The 22,474-nt window shown below is 42.2% G+C and overlaps 2 protein-coding genes and 1 long non-coding RNA gene across 3 annotated transcripts in view; 2 read left to right on the plus strand and 1 right to left on the minus strand.

Moving 5' to 3' along the window:
- Positions 1-662: 662 nt before the first annotated feature.
- Positions 663-12,105, plus strand: si:rp71-17i16.5 (phosphatidylinositol 4,5-bisphosphate 3-kinase catalytic subunit gamma isoform). The gene is made up of 12 exons (XM_052059597.1): positions 663-863; positions 1,936-3,140; positions 3,470-4,082; positions 5,950-6,015; positions 6,538-6,763; positions 7,737-7,831; positions 8,292-8,435; positions 8,610-8,700; positions 9,609-9,739; positions 9,876-9,987; positions 10,248-10,405; positions 11,663-12,105. The coding sequence occupies exons 1-12, from the start codon at positions 669-671 to the stop codon at positions 11,915-11,917; spliced, it is 3,291 nt and encodes a 1,096-aa protein (XP_051915557.1). The 5' UTR covers positions 663-668; the 3' UTR covers positions 11,918-12,105.
- LOC127596761 (uncharacterized) lies at positions 11,672-13,918 on the minus strand. Its single transcript, XR_007961551.1, has 3 exons — positions 13,776-13,918; positions 12,339-12,457; positions 11,672-11,794 (listed from the first exon to the last, which is right to left on the minus strand). It is a non-coding gene; the product is annotated as an uncharacterized LOC127596761 (long non-coding RNA).
- A 24-nt stretch (positions 13,919-13,942) lies between these two features.
- lamb2l (laminin, beta 2-like) overlaps positions 13,943-22,474 on the plus strand; it is a 59,085-nt gene continuing 50,553 nt past the window's right edge. The window contains exon 1 of the mRNA XM_052059392.1: positions 13,943-13,965. The gene's annotated coding sequence lies outside the window, so the exon portion shown is untranslated. The remainder of the gene's footprint in view (positions 13,966-22,474) is intronic.

Here is a 22,474-nt window from a genome sequence, read left to right on the forward strand (position 1 = left end):
CATATTACTGAGATTGACAGAGGAAAGGTAGCGGGGGGCCACGGGCCAGACAGTGTCATGGCACAAAGTCGTAGTCGTCGACAAACTGACAACCTTTTTCTTTTTCTTAGTTTTTAACGATATCTTCAAAGGCGGTAAAATAATTCTTTTTCTTTACATTTTCCAGAAGTCTGGAGGTCATGTGGCGTCCTGCGTTGCACAGGTCAGTTTTGGTACTATGACAGACAAAGTGTCTGGGGGAGGAGACTTGAGTAACACACATTATAAGAGCAGTGTGACAACATGCCTTTTCTTTCTTCATCACGATTGTGTGGGGTTTCTCACAATCAACTAAAATATGTAATTATGTTCAAAATAAGCCTGTGTATACCCTCCTTAAGTTGTTGTTTGTTGATCTTTTTTACATTATATTTCTCATTCTGTCAATGCTGTGACAACTTGCTGTGAAAAAATATTTTGGGAGGTTTGTGGACCAGAATCTTAAATATCAGCATTCAAAATGCAAATGATACAAAAAGGGAAATAATTCTTGCCTATGGCTGTATTTCTCGGTTATGATGTACGTGAATGAAGAAGTGACTATATTGTAAATACACAAAAGGGGAACACACGAAAACAAAGTTAGAGCCACCTTGACAGCACCTGTTCACAATTTGAATTGATCTTCAATGGATCTCTGTCCGCTTGCTGCGAACTCACTCGCATGGACCCAAAAACGATCAGAGGACAAGTTGAAGCTCATCTGTGAGTTTCGATCTGGCTCGAGGCTCCCCATTGGTGACCGTACAGATGGGGAGATGGTGTCAGTGATGCTTCCTGCTCGTTGCACTGTCCATGAGTTGAGGATGTACATCTCTATGCAGGTATGTCACTTATGCATATACTCATGTCCTTTTTTTTTGTGGGGTGCATTTGCATACATATTAGGTTGAGGTCAAACACTAATGGGGTAATTGGCGTCTACATTCTCCCATAAGAAACAATGGATATGTTTACTTGTAACACATTTTAAGTAACATTTTGACCACTCATATAGTCAATTTAGTGTCTTCAATTAATATGCATGGTTTTGGAATGTGGGAGGAAGAAAACACAACACACAACACACTGGGAGAACATGCAAACGTGGCACAGCAACCCTCAAACTCACATGGCGTCATAAAAGAATTGAGGTGTTCAGAGTCCCCACCCTTTTATTTCCTGTGGGAAAGGTTGTGGCCTTTTTGTCAAATGAGTGGCGCCAGAATTATTTGAGCAATCTACAAGAGTAGAAGTCACAATTTGAGGAAATATGGTCACTGTGACTTTTAAATGAAAGATTAAATTAAAAAAACTTTCATTTACCTGTAATTATTTGACCTTTTTTTGTTTTTTGTGTGTTTATAACCATTTCACATATTAGGAGGCCAGCAATAAATTCTCAACTCAACTCAACTCAACTGTATTTATAGAGCACTTTCAAACAGCCATCGCTGCATACAAAGTGCTGTACATCAGACATGTCCAGCTCCCGGCCTGGACGGCCACTGTCCTGCCTGTTTTCCAGCTCTCCCGCCTGCAGCACACCTGATTCAGATGATCAGCTCATCAGCCAGCTCTGAAGCAGCATTAGAACGATCCTTATGATTTGAGTCAGGTGTGTTGCTCCTGGGAGAGCTGGAAAACAGGCAGGACAGCGGCCCTTGAGGACCGACTTTGGACACCCCTGCTGTACATGGAGCAACTATCATATATACAATAAAGCAATAAATCAGTAACAAGGACAGTAGAAAGCACAAAACAGTAAAATTAAAAATGAGTAAAAGCAACATATCTGCCAACAAGGCCGTTTTTATACATTTTTGAAAAGACCCTCACGTCATTGAGCTATAAGAATGCCATTACAATGTCACAAATATCACAGTGTTTAAAACAGTGTGGGTTTTGTGCATTCAGATGCAGAACTGCCATCCAGATCCATCTGCAATACTGGATCCCGAAAGGTACACTGTACTATTTTCCAAGGGAAAAGACTGGTATGAGGCCTATGACGATTCTCAGATCATCAGGACACTTGATATGACACGGTGGTATGATGACGATGTCCTTCTAACAGCCCACATTGTGCTGAAGGAGACGGTGGCGGTCGACTGTGAGATGAAACATAAACGGAATCAGTTTCTTGCCTTCTTGATCGGGCACGATCTGGAAAAAGAGGCATCAGACAAACACTGTGAACTCGCATACACCCGCAGGAAACTGGCGTGTTCCAGAAACCAAGAGCTAAGAAATCGGGATGACACATTGTACAACACGGAGCCTTGGGTAGCAAACACCCCGGTCCCGACTGACTTAAAGCACTTGCTAAATAGAAAACTCTCTGTTACCCTACATTACATGGACCAGATCAGTTTCAGTATACGTGTGGATTTCAGTGCCACACCTGATATCCTTCTTCAATTTTTTCGAAGTGTGATGGCGCAAGAGAGGCGTCAAATCTCAGACACCTTGGTGTTAAAGGTGACAGGAAGGGAAGAGTTTTTGTCCGGGGACTACCCTCTAAAAGATTTCCTCTGGGTGCGACAGTGCTTGAAAGAAAGTCAAGGTCTCCACCTGTCCGTAATCCCCATCTCTCAGCTTGTTCAAGAGACGGTCCACTTGGAGGACTCGCCACTAGTTGATGCTTTCGATGGCTCGTTCCGTTCCCATGAAGAACTCTGCCTCAAAGGGAAGGATCTGGAAGACATCTACATGATATCCTTGTGGGAGTGCGACAGGAAATTCCGTGTCAAACTTCTCGGCATTGATATCCCGACGTTTCCCAACAAAGTCCCTCGATCGGTCTATGTAGAAGCAGCTATAATATTTGGTAGTTCGGTTATCTCCTCGGTGTCTTCACCTCCCAAACTCTTCACAGAGGAAGTATTGTGGAACGAGTGGCTGTGCTTTGACGTGCTCCTTAAGGACCTACCTCGTGGAGTCAAGTTGGGCTTTACCATTAATGCCTGCAGTTGTGACACGCCCCCTGGGAGTGACGACACAAAGGTGTCACCAAATAAAGATTCTAAGTCGCCTACAACCCCAGTCTCCAAAACGGTAGACCTGCAGAAAGGGAAGGCAAAAGTGCTCTACTTTGTCAATCTTCTCCTGATTGATTACAGGTCAGAAGTGTTTACTACCATCACCAACAGCTTGGTGAACTTTCATTTTGTTGACTTTATACCAGACAACTGGAAAAGTATTGCGAAAAAATTTGATGTGTATCTTTGATAGAGGGAGGTCTTAAAAAAATCAGAACTTAAAAAGAGCCACGAGTAATGACCCCATAGGCGAAACCCTATTTACAGGGTATAGGGACTCAGCCCTGCCGCAAGTAGCGAATCATTTTGGGCCTAATACAGAGAAAAACATTTTAAGGGTTGTGTTCTGTAATTCTGTAATGTATTATCGTTCTCTTGTTGACACCTGATTTGGTTTCGTTTTCTGCCAGGTCATTCCTCAGCCAGGGATGCTTCACATTGCACATGTGGTCCAACCATGACAATGATGATGAGATAATCACTTGCCAAGCTGATAAACTTTCCAGTGCTACTAATCCAGACTCATCAAACGCAATGGCAATCAGCTTTCTTCTTGACCACTACAGCTTCCCCGTGGTTCTCCCAACCAGCATTAGCCCCAATGGATATTCTGGTACTCCCAATACTAGCATTTCTCAAAGCAAATCTGCTCCTGTCTCTGTACCCAACACAGATTCCTTCAAACCAGTACAAGGTGAAGGAAATGAACCTAGGACCTCAATATCTGCCCCTCAAAGCTTCTGTCCAATCAAGGCTGGTCTAAGTAGATTAAAGGAAACAGATGATTGCTGTGGTCCTAATCTACCCCAGTTCCTTCGCACTGTCGATTGGACCAACAGCAGAGCGGTTGAAGAAGTCCACTTGTTGTTGGCAAACTGGGACATGGCAGAGCTGGATGTGACCGTGGCCCTGGAGTTGTTGAGCATGGACTTTGCAGATGAGACAGTCAGAAGATTAGCGGTGCAGAGACTGGAGAGCCTCTCCAACGACAGTGTTCTGAAGTATTTACTGCAGTTGGTGCAGGTTGGTGTATTTCATCATCATCATCATCATTTATTAGCTATATATGTATACACATAACAGAATTCAACAGGTGCGGACACATGCATAAATTGCTAGGATCAAACATTACATTACTGGACTAGTCAATGCTTAAAATGCTTAAAACACTCTGTGCTTAAATCTTTGTTCAGAAGACGGACTGCATTAGGGAAAAAACTTTCGCGATGGCGACTAGTTTTACCAAGTATCGATCTGTATCTTCTACCGGATGGAAGTTCTTCAAAAAATTCGTTAGCAGGATGAGAGTCATCTTGTGTGATTGAATGAGCTCTCCGCAGTGAGCGCTGAACATAGATCTTGTCCAAAGACGTTACATCATGACCGATAATTCTGGAAGCGGTTTTAACGACTCGCTCGAGCAAGCGCCGGTCGTCGACCGTTGCACGACCAAACCAGACCGTGATCGAGAGCGATAAAACGCTCTCGATCACCGCCCGGTAGAATTTGGTCAGAATGCGCTGGCCGACCCCGAAGCTCCTCAAGCGTCGCAGAAAGAACATGCGTTGCTGAGCTTTTGCTACACAGTGGCCGACATGCGCCGACCAGGTCAAGTCACTAGAGACGTGAATCCCCAGGAACTTGAAGGTTTCAACGATTTCGACGTCCGTGCCGTTGATAACCATCGGCTCCAGAGGAGCCAAGGGTTTCTTCGGATTGTCCTGACGGAAGTCGACGATTACTTCCTTCGTCTTCGAGACATTGAGCTCGAGATTGTTCTCGGTGCACCACATCACCAGTTCGTCGACCTGGCGGCGGTAGTCGCGCTCACTGGCCACAATGAACCCAGCAACGGTGATGTCGTCGGCAAATTTAAAGAAGTGACAATCAGTAAATGAGGCCACGCAATCATGTGTCATCAGGGAATACAGAAGGGGAGACAGGCAGCATCCCTGTGGAGCGCCTGTACTCAGAATTAGTTTACTGGACACTGAGGAGCCGACTTTAACAACCTGCGGTCTCAGACAAAGAAAGTCATAAATCCAGTGACACAAGTTCAGCGGAAGTCCTAAATTTAGAAGTTTTGTAAAAAGCTTGGACGGAAGAATTGTGTTGAAGGCGGAACTAAAGTCTATGAAAAGAAGTCGGCAGTAGGTCGGAGTACTCTTGTCAAGATGTCGGTACACTTTCTCAAGCGCTATAGACACAGCGTCATCTACTGATCGGTTCGCCTTGTAGGCAAACTGGTACGGGTCCATAGAACGAGGTAGTAACGACTGGAGAACATCCTTCACTAGGCGTTCGAAAGACTTCATGACATTTGAAGTCAGAGCCACTGGGCGGAAGTCGTTTAGAGTAGTTATCGGCGAGCGTTTTGGTACGGGAATGATGACAGATGCTTTGAAAAGTGCAGGAACTTTGCAAAGACGAAGTGACCAGTTGAAGATTTCTGTGTAGATTCCACCGAGTTGCTGTGCGCACATCTTGAGGAGACGGTTCGAGACTTTGTCGGGACCCGTCGCTTTATGGACGTTTGCGCGTTTAAACTGCTTCACGGTGTCAGTAGTAGAAGTCTTCAGACGATCAGGATCTTCGGGTTCATCGCTGGTATTAGGCTTTGGCATTGACTTTTCAAACCGGCTGTAGAACCTGTTCAGCTCATCAGGTAGAGTTGGGTCGTCAGGATCCGAGTTCTTGTTGCCGCCAGACTTGTACGGCGCTATTTTCCGCACTCCCCGCCAGAGGTCGCGACTATTTGTAGACTCGAGGGAATCCTCGAGTTTCCTGGCGTAGTCGCGTTTGGCGGTTTTGACACACTCTATCAGATCATTTTCATCAACAGGCCACTTGCAAGCTGTGGACACTTTTTACATACTTTTTATTTCCATAGACCATCAAGGTGGAACCTTACCATGACAGTTTCCTTGCTCGGTACCTTATCCAGAGAGCCCTGAGGGTGAGTGACAATTGGCTCAAACATTGTGCTTACAATTGATACACATATGGACAAAATTGTTGGTATTCTTCTGTTAAAAGCAACTTCCGAAAAAGTGCATTGGTCACAGAATTAAAGAAAATGAATGAAAATCTGACAATTATTTTCTAAAACAAATTCATGAAAGTGGTCTGGCTAAAAATGAAACCCTTAATGTAATCACTTGTTGAGCAACCTTGCTCCAAATTTTTCAGGTTGGAAGGGTACATCCTCGCGACGGTACGTCTTCACGACTCCTTCGACAATTCTTTTGTAGAAGATGCCTCTTTGAATAATTGCTCAGAGCAACATCAAGCAGTGTGAATAGCAATTGACAAAAGGAAGGCAATCGCTCATGTAATTTGTGAAGTGAGCAGTTTTAGAATGTGATGTGATCCAATAAAAACGTGTTTTGTGGGGACCTTATTTGTACCGGGGTCGTATGTGCCCTCACTCTACTGGTGGTGTGACTCACTTATCGTACCGATTCATACTCTACTGCAGAGCAAGCGGATCGGCCACTTCTTCTTCTGGTACGTGCGTGGCGAGGTAACGTCCTGCCTGTATTTCCGTCAGCGTATGGCAGTGCTTCTGGAGGCCTACTTGCTGGGCTGTGGTCAGGCCATGCTGGATGGCTTCGCTCAACAGGTGCAGGCTGTGGACACTCTTCAGGAGGCTGCGGTCATGATTAAGAAGGCCTACCCTGAAAAAAGGGACATTCCTCCTTCAGGTGTGGCGTTAGATTCTTGTAGACAGGTGAAATTAGCTTCTAAAGTTGCTGGTCTGCCCTACCTGAGAGAGGGAGAGGAAATAAGATTATAGTGGTTATTTTTATGAATGAAATATATGAAATATATCCACCACACATATCAGTGCAGTGCAGAATCTGTCTTCCTGCATTTCACATAAAATCCACCAAAATCATGCTATATGATGTGCGCCACAACTTAGATCGTCGGGTTTGGGTGTAGTCTTCTTTCTGTCACCAGATTGTCAGCACGTGTCTGCCAAATTCCCAAACACTGTAAACCACAGTTTTCAAACTCAAGGCCCCTGGGGGCCAGATCTGGCCCACCACATCATTTTATGTGGCCCGCGAAAGCAAATCAAACATGCCAACTTCCATGATGCTTGCTAAAATCTCTAAGATTTCAAATTTCATTTGTAACAAATAAGAGACATATTGTAAGCATTTTGTTGTTAGTTACCAAACCCACCATTACAGTAACTTAAACAATAGTTGAATAAACCATTATTATTGACTTTTTTATGTGACTTCAGTCATAATGGCCCTCCAAGAGAGGTCATGGGTCACTAAAATGTGATCACGCCATCAATGCACAGAATTGTCCCTGCATTTGATTACGGTGGTGTTATTGCTATGACTAGATTTGAACAGAAATCAAGAAAAAAAATTGGAGCAAGTTCTTGCGTTTCTGAGCTTTGTGATTTGTCTGGCAACCAGTCCAGGCTGTACCTCACCTCTAGCCCAAAGTCAGAACGAATAGACCCAAGCTCACCAGCCACTCCAATGAGTACAAATGCTAGAAAATGAAGTGATGGAAACACATGCTGATAGAGGTTTGTGAACAGTCGACCACCTAACCTGTCAACTTTGACAACAGACCCACTGGGATGCATCAGGTCTAACACTGCCAGTATCATTTGCAGAGCAGGCACTTCTCAAATTTGTTTCATTACAGCTTCTCTAAAACTTCAAGAATTTCTTCAGGACAGCAGGCTGCCCACTGAATTCCTGCTGCCTTTGGATCCCCGGGTCAAAGTAGGACAGATTCTGGTAAGCATCTTTCTGGTGTACTTGTGGAGTGGATGAGCAGTGATTCACACTGAATATGCCTTGGTGATGTGTATGAGTGTTACTGAATGGATGTAATATAAAAAAAGAGTTTTCCCCACATATTTGCTGAAAAGCTCACCTTTTCTCGTTTTGGTGCTCTTTCTGCAATTCCCTAAAATGCCAGAAGATGCCGCCAAAGCTCTGTCTCAATAGGAAATGGTGTCAAGGAAACACGTTAATGTCTTTTAGCGCCCCCCCCCCCCCCAGTAACATTGTCATTAGGCCACTGACCTGCACATGTAATTGTTATTCATAAAATAATTTTACCACTCACTTAATCATCTTTGCTTTTTGTGTTGTTTACTGAAGTTTTTTTTTAATACCAGTACTCGGGGTACATTGTTATATTTTGATTGCCTCTGGTACAAGCATTCTCTCCTCATTTCCCTCTGAAATGCAGCTTGACAAATGCAAGGTAATGGCGTCAAAGAAGAAACCACTGTGGTTGGAGTTCTCGCCCATACCGTCACCTACCTCTACTACACCTGTTGGGATCATTTTCAAACAGGGGGATGACCTCAGACAGGACATGCTGGTAATTCAGGTGAGGCCCATTGGTCCATTTGAAAACAAGGGGGAGAAAAAACTGACGCCCAATAGTCAGTGCATCATCCACTTTCTCTCCTCAGATAAACAAACATTTTCGGATAGGTCTACACCACTATTTGAATTTCTCTAAATGTATTCCCCCTATGGATAAATCAGTGTCTCTATTTAGACTTTGGCAGTGATGGACTCAATCTGGCAAGAGCAGTCTCTGCACCTCAACCTGGTCCCATACGGCTGCATCTCCACAGGACACAACATAGGTAATCCTCGTCAAGCCCTTAAAAAAGGGTCAAATCCACGATCAAGATCTGACATGTCTAAAGTCTGGCCCACAATGAATATATTGCAAATATTTTTCCCCTTGAAAATTAAGATTTAATATGAGCCATATTCCAAACCATTTTTTAACATCACGTAAAGCAGGGGTGCTCATTAGGTAGATCCTGATCTACCGGTAGATCTAAGACAGGTTCCAAGTCGATCCGAGGAGTGTCGAGGAGAAAAAAACAAACAACCATTTGTGTCTTTCTACATGTTAATAATATATATATTTGTGTTAATGTACACTGCACCCTAATCATCTTATCAGTCTCATTTTCACCAAAAAAATATTTAAAAATAAAAGATAGCAGGTAAATATTGAATTTACGGTGGCGCGTGATTACGTCACCGGAAGTTGTTAACTCTCAGCAGTCTGCAATTGCAGCTTGTGATCAGAACTGTTGCGCTCTATCTTTTATCGTCATTATTCTCATTCGGAGTTTGCTTCGTGTACAATTCACTGAGGGCACGAGCAAAGAATAGGAATCTAGGTGGGCCCAGGGAAGCACTTTAAAACGGTACGTGTGAGCTACGATAGTTAACAGGCTGCAAAAGTGTGTCGCACGCCTCAGTTTCAGGCTGTTTCTCATCAGGGCGTGCACGCGCGCGTGTGTGTGTGTGTGTGTGTGTGAGCGCGCTCGCCGGTAAGGGTAGATCCCGGGAGGTTAGTTGATCGAAAAGTAGATCTTCGATCTAAAAGGTTTAAGCACCCCTGACGTGAAGTATTGGCCTTCTATGATTTGCTTGTTATTTTTTTTTCATGTGATTTACAGATGAGGCTTTCTGTTACACTGACTGTATTAAGTCAAATATACCACCGATTAATCAAACCTCCTTGTATTATTAGGCATGATTGAGATTGTCAGGGATGCTGCAACCATCGCTGCAGTCCAGAGGAGCCAGGGAGAAACAAATGGATTCTTCAGGAATGATGCCCTCTTTGAATGGCTCAAATCCAAGTGTTCTCTCCAGGAAATCGTAAGCAATGATTTAAAAAATTGCTAACAATGCCTTATTCGTCTTGGCTGTGAATCGCAAATGAATTTTGGCCCGATGATTCTTTTAAAATATTTCATGTTTCAGTCACACAATATTTATATTTTCGGTCATACAGCACTTCAAGACTGTAGATCGGTTTGTAAAGTCCTGTGCCGGCTACTGTGTGGCTACATATGTACTAGGCATTGGGGATCGTCACAATGACAACATTATGATCACGGATCAAGGTATGATATACCAAAGACAGCGTTGCTGTTTAATCTTTATTTATTTATTTATGTATTTATTTATTTATTTATTATTTTATCTGTTTCATTATTGGTCTTGGCTGTACAGTGTCCTTGAGTGTTGTGAAAGGCGCTTACAAATGTGATGTATTATTATTATTATTATAATCTCCATCCGAGTCAAACCTCAGATGTGTCATATTTCATGTAATGTGAGGAATTATCTGCCTTGAAATAAAAATCACCCTTATGCTATTTAGGCAATTTGTTCCACATCGACTTTGGCCACATCTTGGGCAACAGGAAGCACTTCCTTGGTGTGAGCAGGGAGCGCGTACCATTTGTCCTAACACCAGACTTTCTGTATGTCATGGGAAGGGTCAAAGGCGGCAATAGCCTCTACTTTCAGCGTTTTCGGGTAAGGACACTCTGTTTTTCATCCAGTGACATACGCACCTTCATTTGCACAAAGAGCATGAATGATGTCGTGCATACATTAATACAGTAAAAACTGTACAGTTGATTGAAATCAACAGTGAAACCTTTTTGGTGTTTACTCCACATAGGTTCATGGTACACTAAATTGCCCAAAACGTGTGTTAGCTTCTTGAAAGAGTAGCTTGACAAAAATAAACATACTGATCACTGAACACTTGTCCAACTTTTTTTTTTTGCACAATGGACCATTTTCACATAGGGCAATATTTAGTAACTCACCATTATCAGTGTTTTACTATTGCTCTTGGTTGTACAGTGTCCTTGAGTGTTATGAAAGGCGCTTACAAATGTGATGTATTATTATTATTATTAAGAAGAATGTACATTTGTTGTAATTGGGTTGGAGCCTTGTACTTTTTTCTCTTTAAATGGGAAGTGAAGACAAATATTTTCCTTACAATATGTTCTATGCAGTGACCCGGTAGCCCAGTGGTTAGCACGTCGGCTTCACAGTGCAGGGGTACCGGGTTCGATTCCAGCTCCGCCCTCCCTGTGTGGAGTTTGCATGTTCTTCCCGGGCCTGCGTGGGTTTTCTCCGGGTGCTCCGGTTTCCTCCCACATTCCTAAAACATGCGTGGCAGGCTGATTGAACACGCTAAAATTGTCCCTAGGTGTGAGTGTGAGCGTGGATGGTTGTTCGTCTCTGTGTGCCCTGCGGGTGTCCCCCGCCTATTGCCCGAAGACCGCTGGGATAGGCTCCAGCAACCCCCGCGACCCAAGTGAAGATCAAGCGGTTCGGAAGATGAGATGAGATGAGATGTTCTATGCAGCCCCATTCTGATTAATGTCCAATTTGTGGAACATGAAACAAGCCGTCAAATCCACCTGTTCTAATGCATCTGAGAGGGTGGCCATTTTGTCTTGTATAGCCATTTACTGTTGACTCAAAATGACAATGCCTTCGGGCTCAGGTAACAATCATCAGAGCTCACCTGATTCTGGGATTGGTCATGTGGTCATTTGCAAGCTGAATTACTTAAATTGACTTTGCTGTTTGCAAAAAAAAAAAAAAAAACGAGCCTAGTTGGTTCATGGAAGACTTTCAATCGATTATGAGCGTCGCTGAAATCAACGAATCCTATTCTGCCATGTGGACAATCTCTAAAATAAAATATCATTTAACATTGTGTGATAGATGACTGGAGACTAATGTGAACATTGTATATTTATTGAACAGAACGTGTGCACCCAGGCATATCTTGCTCTTCGCGCACACTCTCGCCTGCTGGTCACCCTCTTCTCCCTCATGCTCCTCTCGGGCATGCCCGAGCTGAGCGCTGTAGAGGACATGCGCTACCTGCGGGAGGCGCTGCAGGAGGACAAGAGTGAGGCAGAGGCCGAGGATCATTTCCTTCAGCAGATTGACATGTGTGAGCAGCTGGGCTGGACCGTGCAGGCCAACTGGTGGATCCACCGGTTGGCAAATAGATAAATGATTAAGCATGTTGTGTCAAAACCTACAATGACACTTTTTTTAAAGATAATGTCAGTCCATGATGTTTTAACATGTTATGATGATTATTAAAACAGTTTCATCTTTTACATTAGAGTATTGTGTGTTCTTTAACCGGTAAATGCGACTATACTGCTTGGTCAAGGTACATTCATCTGCGATATTGTGAATGATGTCCCACATTTCTCTGTAATGGTCCTATTATTCATTTTTTAAATTCCAATTTCCCTTCAAATGTGTTTTTAGAAATAAAGGCCACTCCACTATGAGAGGAGCCCCCACCCCACCATTTTCAGTTCAATATAGTAATATATTATTATCTTATCAATCTATCTTACATATCACGTCATGAGGACAAGCGCTATCAGAAAAAAACAAAAAAAACATCTATGATAGTAACCTAGTGGTCTCCCTCGCAGTCAATAAATCCTGAGTTGGAATCCTGGCTCAGGCCCTCCTGTCCGGACTTTGCCCATTCTCGCATGGTATGCTTGCGTGGTTTAGCTCCTGGTACTCCATCTGTCACACATTCCAAAAACATGCATGTATGGTTTACTGAAGACTCTCAATCATACATTACAAACTTAAGGCCCGGGGGTCCCAATCTTGCCCACTGGATCACGTTATGTGGCTAAAACAGATCAAGTGAATGTAGTTCAAGTTACTTGGTAAATATGTTAGTTGTTTTCAGTTTGACAAAAAAAAAATCTGCTGAAGTTTCAATATTTAGCTATCTCATTTGACGGTATCAGAACATATACGTCGATGCTGTGTCTCAACGCACAGAACGGTTTTCCTTTTTAGTTTAAAATAACTTACTTCAACATCCACGATCCCGTGTATACCCTGGCCAACGACACACTTGATGTTTTTTCTCTTTGGTTCCATTTTAAATCCATCTACATTGTGTCATACTAGCCAAATCCAAGTTTAGTGCTAAGCTAGTTTGTCTCTCAGGTCCGACGTATATTTGCAAACACCCTTTCATTTGTAAGTAGCATGGTGCTAGCCATCCAAAGCTATGGAACTACTACTGAATATCCGCTTGAATGTCGCACGTTCATGGTTTTGACACATGTAGATATAAGTAGGTACTAGTATGTGACATCCAAATATGCTCTGACCGTTCTGACTCAAATGGGAAAATTCAGATTCGCTCTTGGTTTCCAACGTTTTCTGTCCTATCACAATGGCGTTGTTTATATTTTGCACAGTGCAGTGTGGGTTTCGTGATGTCAGTGTCACCAAGACGAAACAGTACATTTGTATGGATTTCACAGTCAAAATGGAACTCTCACACCGATGTGGCCCTGACCAAAATGAGTCTGAGACCCCTGCTCTAAAATGTCCATAGGTGTGAATGGTAGTGCAAATGGCAGTGTGAACGGCTGTTTGTCTGTGTTCTGCGCCTGACTTGTGACCAATCCAAGGTAGACAACACCATTTACCCAAAGTCAGCTGGAATCGATGAAATGGATTGATGGATGGAAATCTATATGTAGCCTACCTTGTTAAGTGTTGAATGAAGTGATTTGTTTCTATTCATTCACTCTCACTGCTTGGAATGGTCTTTTTTTTTTTGCATGCTCATTTGCACTTGAATCTAGACCGCATGCAGGGAAATATATATATATATATATATATATATATATATATATATATATATATATATATATATATATATATGTTTTTATATATGCACACTGATGCATATGTACTGTATAAACCTTTATATGGATATTAAATTGCATTTTCACGTGTGAAGGCAAGTGAAGTGTAGGGCTTCCCTTCCTTCTTTACGTAAACCTTTCTGAAATACAGTATGAGTAATCTTTACCTGAAGCAGTGGGCGCGGCCTCAGTGTTGGGTGGGGTCCAACACTTGAGGGGGGCCAACCTGCCTCTCACTCCCAGCATACGACACACTGCAACAAGCTAACGTCGGGCCTTTCGCTATCCCCCGCCCTCCCCTCAGCCGGTCCTAACCAGGACAAGTGTGGAAGTGAACAGAGGAGAGCCAGGACCAAGGTGCGTGGAAAAGAGCAGGTGAGGGGTAAAATGAACGCGTCATTCAAAATCTCCGTCTATAAAATGACCCATTTTCAAGTGCCATACTGAATGTAACAGTGATTATTTAAGGGTGATTTTGTATCTCTTGTTGTACGCCGAACAGTCGGTAAAATGTTACATGGAACTCTAACCTTATTATATTTTACTTGTTTTGTTTTGTTTTGTTTGAATTTTATGAAGTTTTAGCGTTCATTGCGGGGCTGCTGCTTATAACGCTTGCTTGCTGCCGGTTACATTCGAAACTTTACTTTAAAATACAATTGTGGGAGCAACATTAAGTCAGTTGGGCTTAAAGTTGGCACTTGTCAAGTTTAAAAATGTCAGGATGACCGATGAAAATAATACAAGAGTTATTGTTCATATTATTAGGCTCGTCTGACACTTTATTTGATATTTATTTTACTAGTCATTTTTTGGGGAGCCATGCGTGTTACCTGTTTTGGAACGAAATGTAGGCTACCTTATTTATTGTGGTTAGTAGTTTTGCCTCACAGTTCTGAGGTCATGGGATTCCGGGCTCCAGACTTCCTTGCTTGCGTGAGTTTTCTCCAGGACATCTAGCCTTCTCCCAAAACATTCATGTTTGGTTCATAGAAGAGTCAAAATTGTTCGCAGGTGTAAATGTAAATGGAATGACTGCTGGTCTGTACTACAAGTCTTGCGATTGACTTGTGACCAGAGGTTAAAAAAAAAAAAAAGATTGACACTCTCAGGTAGGTATTTATTTTATGTTCAACAGTGTTCTCGTAATTATTGTGATTGTCGTTTGTATTTTTGTGGATGTGCGTCAGACTTAGAGCTGTCCTTTTAATTTGGAAACAAAAATGAGAAAGGACAGTCAAACAGCCCTTATGTCCTACGCTTTACCTTTGTATTGACCAAATAATGGCATGTGTGAGATGAGAGTTGAAGTGGGCAAGTGAGATTTACTATGATTTATGTGAGCAGAATACCTGCTTGGTGGTTGACTCGTGGCTGCAAGGCAGTTTTTTTTCTTTTTCTTTTTTTTGGACACACATTCCTATCAGATTACTAGCGACAGATTAATGGAGAGACAAGCTCAAATTTTCTCCTTGAACAGAAAAGAATGGGAGTCAAATACACACCAGTCCATTTTTTGTTTGAAGATGTAACTTAATAAATTCCTCTAAATTCAACACATTAATTTTCTTAGCTTTTCGACACAGCCTGATATCCCACTGGTAAGAAGAAAGTCACAAAGTCCAAAGTATAACATTGTAATGCAAATGAGGAAAAAGTATCATGTTGTGCAAATGGGGGGGGGGGGGGGGGGGTCAAACAATCATCAGAGTTGTAGTTGTTATTTTACAAATCTGATGTTGAAATTCTCACACAGATGTAAACCGTCTGACACCACCAGCTGAAATGAATTCATCCAGCAAATATAAAATATGCATTAAAAACACTTTTTCTTATATTGACAGATTTTATATCATCTTATAATGTTAACCTTAATGTTGATTCTTTTTCTCAGAAAGATTTTTCCCCGATATATTTTACCTGTTGTATTTAATAAAATGATGACTTTATTCTCTGATGCAAATGACATTTTTACTCTCTCAGTTATATGATAATATTTTATCTTGATTCTGAAAATCTGATGCCTTTATTCTCGTGGTATTATCTTGTTTCCTATTTTGTTTGCATCAATGTGTGCGTGTTTGTGTGTATTTGGAGGTGCATGTTCCCAGGGGCTTTGGAGGGCTTAGTCTAGCTTTAATCAGCTCAAGGACCTGGCCCTGCACCCTGCTGCTGAGATCAACTCTAACCTGAAGGGTTAAGAGGATCCACGAGAAGCTCACAACTTCCAATTGTTGAGTACGAGAGAGTGATTAGTGACTTATTTTCCTTGGTTCATTCGCACTTGAGTGTAGACCACACAGCTACGGTATATATTTCTAAATATGCACCTGATGTGCCGAATTTCTTTTATCGTCAAGTGTTAGTCAAATGTAAAAAATAAGTATCGGTAAGCGAAAGAAATAATGACTAAATAGCATTTGATAAAGGTGACAATGCATATATTGTAGCTGCTAGCTAGTTGGTGGCGGTCAATTGACTTGTGTATATTTGAATCTTGCTGAACCAAATACTCGTGAGGCACCATGGCGCACACTACTTGGCCACGGTGCTGTTGATTTAGTCTCAATTACTTGCAGTTCAAAGAAGAACAATGTGAAGTCACAGAATTAGCTGTATTGGTGTTCCAGCATGTTTCTGCTCAATGCAACATTATGGGAGCAGGAGTTCAGAACTTTTAGGGCGTGCACTCCACATCCCATTTAAGTGTATTTGTTGTTAGGGTTGACAGTAGAGTACTTTCCTGTATACTTAGTATTCAATCGTCTATTTGTAGAGGTACAAATTAGGGAGAATATATTTTTTTAATGTCTTATTGCCTAAAGGTGATGTGTGTGTTTTTTGCCTTTTGGTTTTGTCCCTTTTTGTGCTCTCTACGTGTCACTTGTGAGCTTGCGTGTGCAGGCTGAGATGCTCATAATCATACTCTCTGATAGAAATCTTATTCATTCCTTCCTTTTTCATGTCGGTGTCTCCTCTTGCAGATTTGTCTCCTTTCATCCAGGCTGGAAACCATGCTCCCAGAGAAGTGACAAGTTAATGAGCGCAAACTAATTACAGTGTCTGCAGTACTCTCGGGCGCCCGCACGTAGATATGATACAAATAGATTTGTTTGTACTACGTCTATGAAATGTAATTTCCTCTCATTTATTGATTTCCTTTTTCACATTCATTTTTAAAGGACTCTTTGTGTAATGCACTGTCAAAATACTGCAAATGTTTGAACCATATTTAGTGAAGAAAAAAAATACAAATATTATTAGTCTAACTTGTCGTGTGAATATACATGTTAGTGTGCAAATTAAGTTACGCGAACATTACTAACGCGGAACCGTTTCCCAAGGTGTGCGTGTCTGTGTTCGGGAAAAGCCGTCGAAAGTGAACAATCTGTTCCATGACTTGGTGCTGTGTTCTCCTTTCCTTCAGCTCACTTCAGTGATGATCCACTGATCAACATTGAAGATTAGGATGAGATTGTTGGAGGCAAGTGTGCCCTTGTTCATATTATGGCAAATGACTCTGGAGACCATGTGTGTCTAGTTTTATTGGACTTAACTGCAGCATTTGATGCAGTGGATCACAGTATTCTGCTGACTCGTTTGCACCACTTGGTGGGTATTGGCGGCAGTGCTCTTGAGTGGTTTAGGTCCTATCTAGCTGACAGAACCTTTTGTGTCAGCCTTGGCTGCTCTGAGTCACGCACTGCTCCCCTGTCATGTGGTGTTCCACAGGGCTCAATTCTGGGGCCTCTGCTGTTCTCGCTGTATCTGCTCCCATTGGGTTCCATCTTAAGGAAACATGCTATTCCCTTGCACTGCTATGCAGATGCCTGCCAGATCTATGTTCCACTGAGCAAGAAAGACGCCTTCTCATTAAGGCCACTCCTATCCTGTCTGGAAGAAATCAAAACCTGGATGGCACAAAATTTCTTGAAATTCAACGAAAAGAAGACGGAGGTGATATTGTTTGGTCCCAGTGGCCCTTATACATTCCATCCTGTAGACTTGGGCCCCCTGTCTCCTTATCTTAAGTCAACAGTCTCAAACTTGGGCCTTAAACTGGACAGTGATTTCATACTCGATCGGCAAATTGGTGCCGTTGTTAAATCCAGCTTCTTTCACCTTAGACAGCTGGCCAAAATAAAACCTCTCCTCTCACATGAACACTTTGAGACAGTAATTCATGCCTTTGTCACATCCCGGCTCGATTACTGCAATGCCCTTTACTTTGGAGTCAGCCAGGCCTCCATTAAGCGCCTTCAGCTGGTCCAGAATGCCGTTGCTCGCCACTTGACTGGTACTCGTAAGAGGGAGCACATAACTCCTACTCTGGTATCCCTTCACTGGCTCCCCATTCATTTTAGAGTTATTTTCAAGATTCTCCTCTTTGTTTTCAAATCTCTGAATAATCTCGCGCCACCTTACCTCTCTGAGCTCATCCGCCCCTACACACCTGCCCGGCGCCTCAGGTCTGTGGACCAGACTTTATTAGAAGTACCAAGAACTAAACTGAGGCTCAGAGGGGATCAAGCCTTTTCTGTTGCTGGTCCCTCTCTCTGGAATGACCTCCCACTGAACATTCGGCAAGCCTCCTCGCTGCCCATCTTCAAAGCCCTCCTCAAAACTCACGTGTATTCTTTGGCATTTGACTCAGCATGACTTAGATTTGTTCTTGGTTTTACTGTTTGGTGCTTTCTAGCGCCTTTATTACGATTTGTCTTGCTGTTTATTGTGCATGTTAAATTGTTCCATGTACAGCACTTTGTATGCAGCGATAGCTGTTTGAAAGTGCTCTATAAATACTGTTGACTTGAATTGACTTGACTTGAAACTCAATTCCCTTGAGCAGCTTTAAAAACTCAAATCTACAGGAAAAACATAAATACTTCCGTTTCTGGAATCCATTAACGCAAGGACATAGAATAAATGCAATACTGTATAACAAAAAGGCATTTCAAAGACAGTCATGGAGCCATGTAGTCCGATCAGAATTAATCTGAATTGCCAAACCGAATGGAAATGCTCCATATAAACTCCTCAATAAGAATTCAAAAAGGTCGAATCTGAATTGATTTTTATTGGCACTCACAGTGGACTTCACATGGAGAGGTTTTTTTTTCATTCTGATTGAAATTATTCCAAATAAAGATGTCTGGTCACCTATTCACATGTGATGAGATCTATTCCGATCTGGTGTTTACATGTTAATCAGATCAGCCGTTTGACATGGATCAATATAAGCATTAACTGCTTTGTCAAGATGGAGTTCATTCATCTACGTTTATTAAAAATAGATGAACAAGCAATGTTTTACTGGCTTTGAATTTCAAAATGAGATCTCCGTGATTTTGTTGTTGATTGTAAGGTGAGGGCGGCCCGGTCGTCGAGTGGTTAGCACGTCGACTTCACATTGCAGAGGTACCGGGTTCAACTCCAGCTCCGGCCTTACTGTGTGGAGTTTGCATGTTCTCCTCGTTCCTGCGTAGGTTTCCTTCGGATACTCCGGTTTCCTACAACATTCCAAAAACATGCATGCAGGCTGATTGAACACTCCAAATTGTCCCTAGGTGTGAGTGTGGCCGTGAATGGTTGTTAGTTTCTGTGTGTCCTGCGATTGGCTGGCAATCAGTTAAGGTTGGCCCCCGCCTACTGCCCGAAGACAGCAAGGGTAGGCTCCAGCACCCCCCACAACCCTAGTCAGGATAAAGCGGTTCGAAAAATGAATGAATTAATGTCTAATGTGACCACAGAACATTTATATGGGTTCACAAAGTCACAACAGCCCTCCAAGGGAAACCATAACTATGACCAGGCACTGAATAACTAACTAACTTGCAATTTGATTCACTTCGCAAGTCACACTTGGCAGAGGTATCAAGATGGCAACTGTAGAAAAAGTTACAGACTATTTATTTCCCCTGCATGTTGCGACATACTCGTCCATCCTTTGCAATTCGCTCAGATCTGTGGGGCTGTATTCAGAGTCTCACAGTGCTGTCACTTTACTGTTCTTATGCTCTTTGTCTGGGTCATTTACTCAGCGATAGATATGACTTGACACACCTTGCAGCGGGTTACTTTTTAACTCGAACACTTGGAAGCACGTGAATTGTACTTTGCTGCATCCTGTCGGCAGAACTAAGATGAAATAGATGGCTGCAAAGAATCAGGTTGCGGATGCATTTTTGTTTTTGTTCCTGAAGTTTTAAAGCCTTGTGTTATTTCGGTGCGCCACACACGGAGACTTAGTTGACATTGCTTCATAAGTAACACAGACTTCCTCTATGAGGTCATCACAATGATCTGGTGCCATTTCTAGTCATGCCTCTTTTTACAGCACCTCTACCATTCAGGATTCTTTGACAACATCTTTACCTTTACATTGCTGCCAGCTGCGGTTGCTTAGCCCTTGATTTTTTTTTTTATGTGTACACAAGTTCATACAGGCACAAGCGCACAGAGGAAGGCTTATCATGTTTTTATTATACAGGAGCCTGGGATTGTTTGGGCTGGAGTTCCAAGATTCCTTGGCTTTGTCTCGCCTCCACACAAACTTTGCAGAGGCGCCGTGAACTTTCTGCTGGCTCTCCTTATCTCCTCTTGATGCAACCGTTGGCAGGCTCAGTTTTTAGGTTAGTCAGGTGCAGTTGTTACTTTGTGATGCTGATGGAATTGCGAGCAGGAATTTGTTTGCTTCTTAAATGATTGCTTGCTGGAGGGTTAAGAAAAGGTCTTGTCAATTTAGCAACACTGACTCTATTGTAAAACTAGCTACTCTCTGTTCGCAGTCATCTTGTTGGTTCAAGCAGGGCACATCTGCGGGGACACGCTTTGAAATACAAAAGCCAGCCAAAAAGTTCATTCAAAACATCGTCTTTGCCAAATAAAGCCAAACAAATTGCTAAAAGCGAATAATCGGCTAACGTTAGATGTAGAGGGGTACCTTGTCTTGAAATGCATTTTGTGTCCATCTCGTAACGAACACAATTTTCTCAAAATCATGAATTGAATGAGTGCATCCATGGTCCTTGCTCATGTTTTTATTTTGTTTGTATGTTTGAAGGTGTGTCTCGGACAAAAAAAATTACTGAAAATTGTTTGTCCACTATTACTTCTTATTATACCATTACCGTTATTACCGTTATTTTTCCTCAGCTTCACGCAAGGGGCGGCTTAGCTGAAACTCGCCGATTAATGAAAAGCAATGGCAATTTTTTTCTTGTCTTACAACACATTTCAAAATATTGTCCAAGCAAAAATCTGTAACTCGAAAGATCCTAAACCTGACCGGATGGCGGCGCGCACTGACTGAATACAGTCATAATAATCCAACGTCATCCAATGTACTCCGATAATTGTCAAGTTTTGAGTTTATGAGCATTCCACAGAAGTTGGTCAATCTGTTATGGACTTGTTCCAATTTCTGCTCTCTGTGCCTCGCCATCTCCTCCTTTGACAGAGGCCGAAGGTCACATCAGCAGAGCGCAGTGAATGTAAAAGCTGCTTTGTTCTCTCGTGCACTTGTTGTTTTGTTGGCTGGCCCCAATCACACACATGCATGCACACACCCCCTCCCCACTCCCACACACACAGACACCGGTACACTTCCTCTTTTGCTCGTCTCTTTGTGTTGTCTCTTCTATTCCCCCAGTCAAAGTCTTTTGGCCTTCAAAGTTCCTGGATATGGTCCAAGGTGTGTTAGCCCCAGCTCGTCTTGACATTGTAATTATGACCATGCTGCGCGTGTATGCCAAGGCCACGACCACACACAGCAGGTGCATTTTTTCAAAACAAAATGTTTTCCCTCCATCATATATTTTCAGATGGGGAAACTCATCTTTTTTTCCCCTCTTCTTTCATTTGTACTCTACTGGACTGTACTTGGTTAACTGCATCGTCAATTATGATATTTAAGGGCAACTTCACTTAAAGATCTGTCCCAAGGTCCTTATAGTTAATGACACCCCCCCCCCCCCCATGAAAAGAAACTCAAAAAGCAATTTCAAAACATTGAAATAACAAAATACAGAATTTATGCTGTATGTGTATAAAATTAACTACAATTGTAGCGAAAATGCCTTCTGTATTCATAATTGTCATACATGAGCATTTGGGGTTCATTTTAAATATATTCATTCTGGTATCTTGGCTGTACAGATGGAGGAAGGTCCAACTTTCATTTGGGGATTGTAGCTTGTTTTCTTACATTATCTTTTTTTTTTAATCTTTCACTCCACGAATACTCCATGTATTAAAAAAAACTAATACTAAAACTAATAAAAGCACCACTAAATTGAAGCATAAAAAAATTATCAATACGAATAAAATCTAACAAACTTGCTTTGAAAACTAATTAAAACTAATTGCATTTAAACAACAAAAGGCAACATGAAATTAAAACCATTATAAAAAAAAAAACAATCCCAAACTTTTATAACGCTAATCTGTCCATATACTGAACATGTCTTTCTTACTTCTGTTGATCAATATTGTTAATTTGCCTCTTTCAGATTTGCAAGTCATTCAAATGTCAATCCACCTGTTGTCTTGCGTAGTCATATACTTGACAGGTGGAAACATTTTTATCAGGGGAAATATAACTGTATACTTGAAATAAATTCCACAGTACATATATGGACATTGTCTAAATCGCCCCTTTGTCCGTTGCACTCCTCGCTAGTCATTCTCACTGTCGCTCTCGCTCTCTCTCTGGCCTCTCTGGCCTGCTCTCTACCTCCTTTGCCTCTTCACTCTCCCTGCGAGTCCATAAGAAAGGGGTGGTGCATTCCAACAGCCTGGAGACCGTACCCCTCTTTCAACCAGTGGCCCGCGGAGTGACAGTGTAATTAGAATAATAATGGCTGTC

Source organism: Hippocampus zosterae, chromosome 2, assembly GCF_025434085.1.
Source record: "Hippocampus zosterae strain Florida chromosome 2, ASM2543408v3, whole genome shotgun sequence".
Lineage (NCBI taxonomy): Eukaryota > Metazoa > Chordata > Actinopteri > Syngnathiformes > Syngnathidae > Hippocampus > Hippocampus zosterae.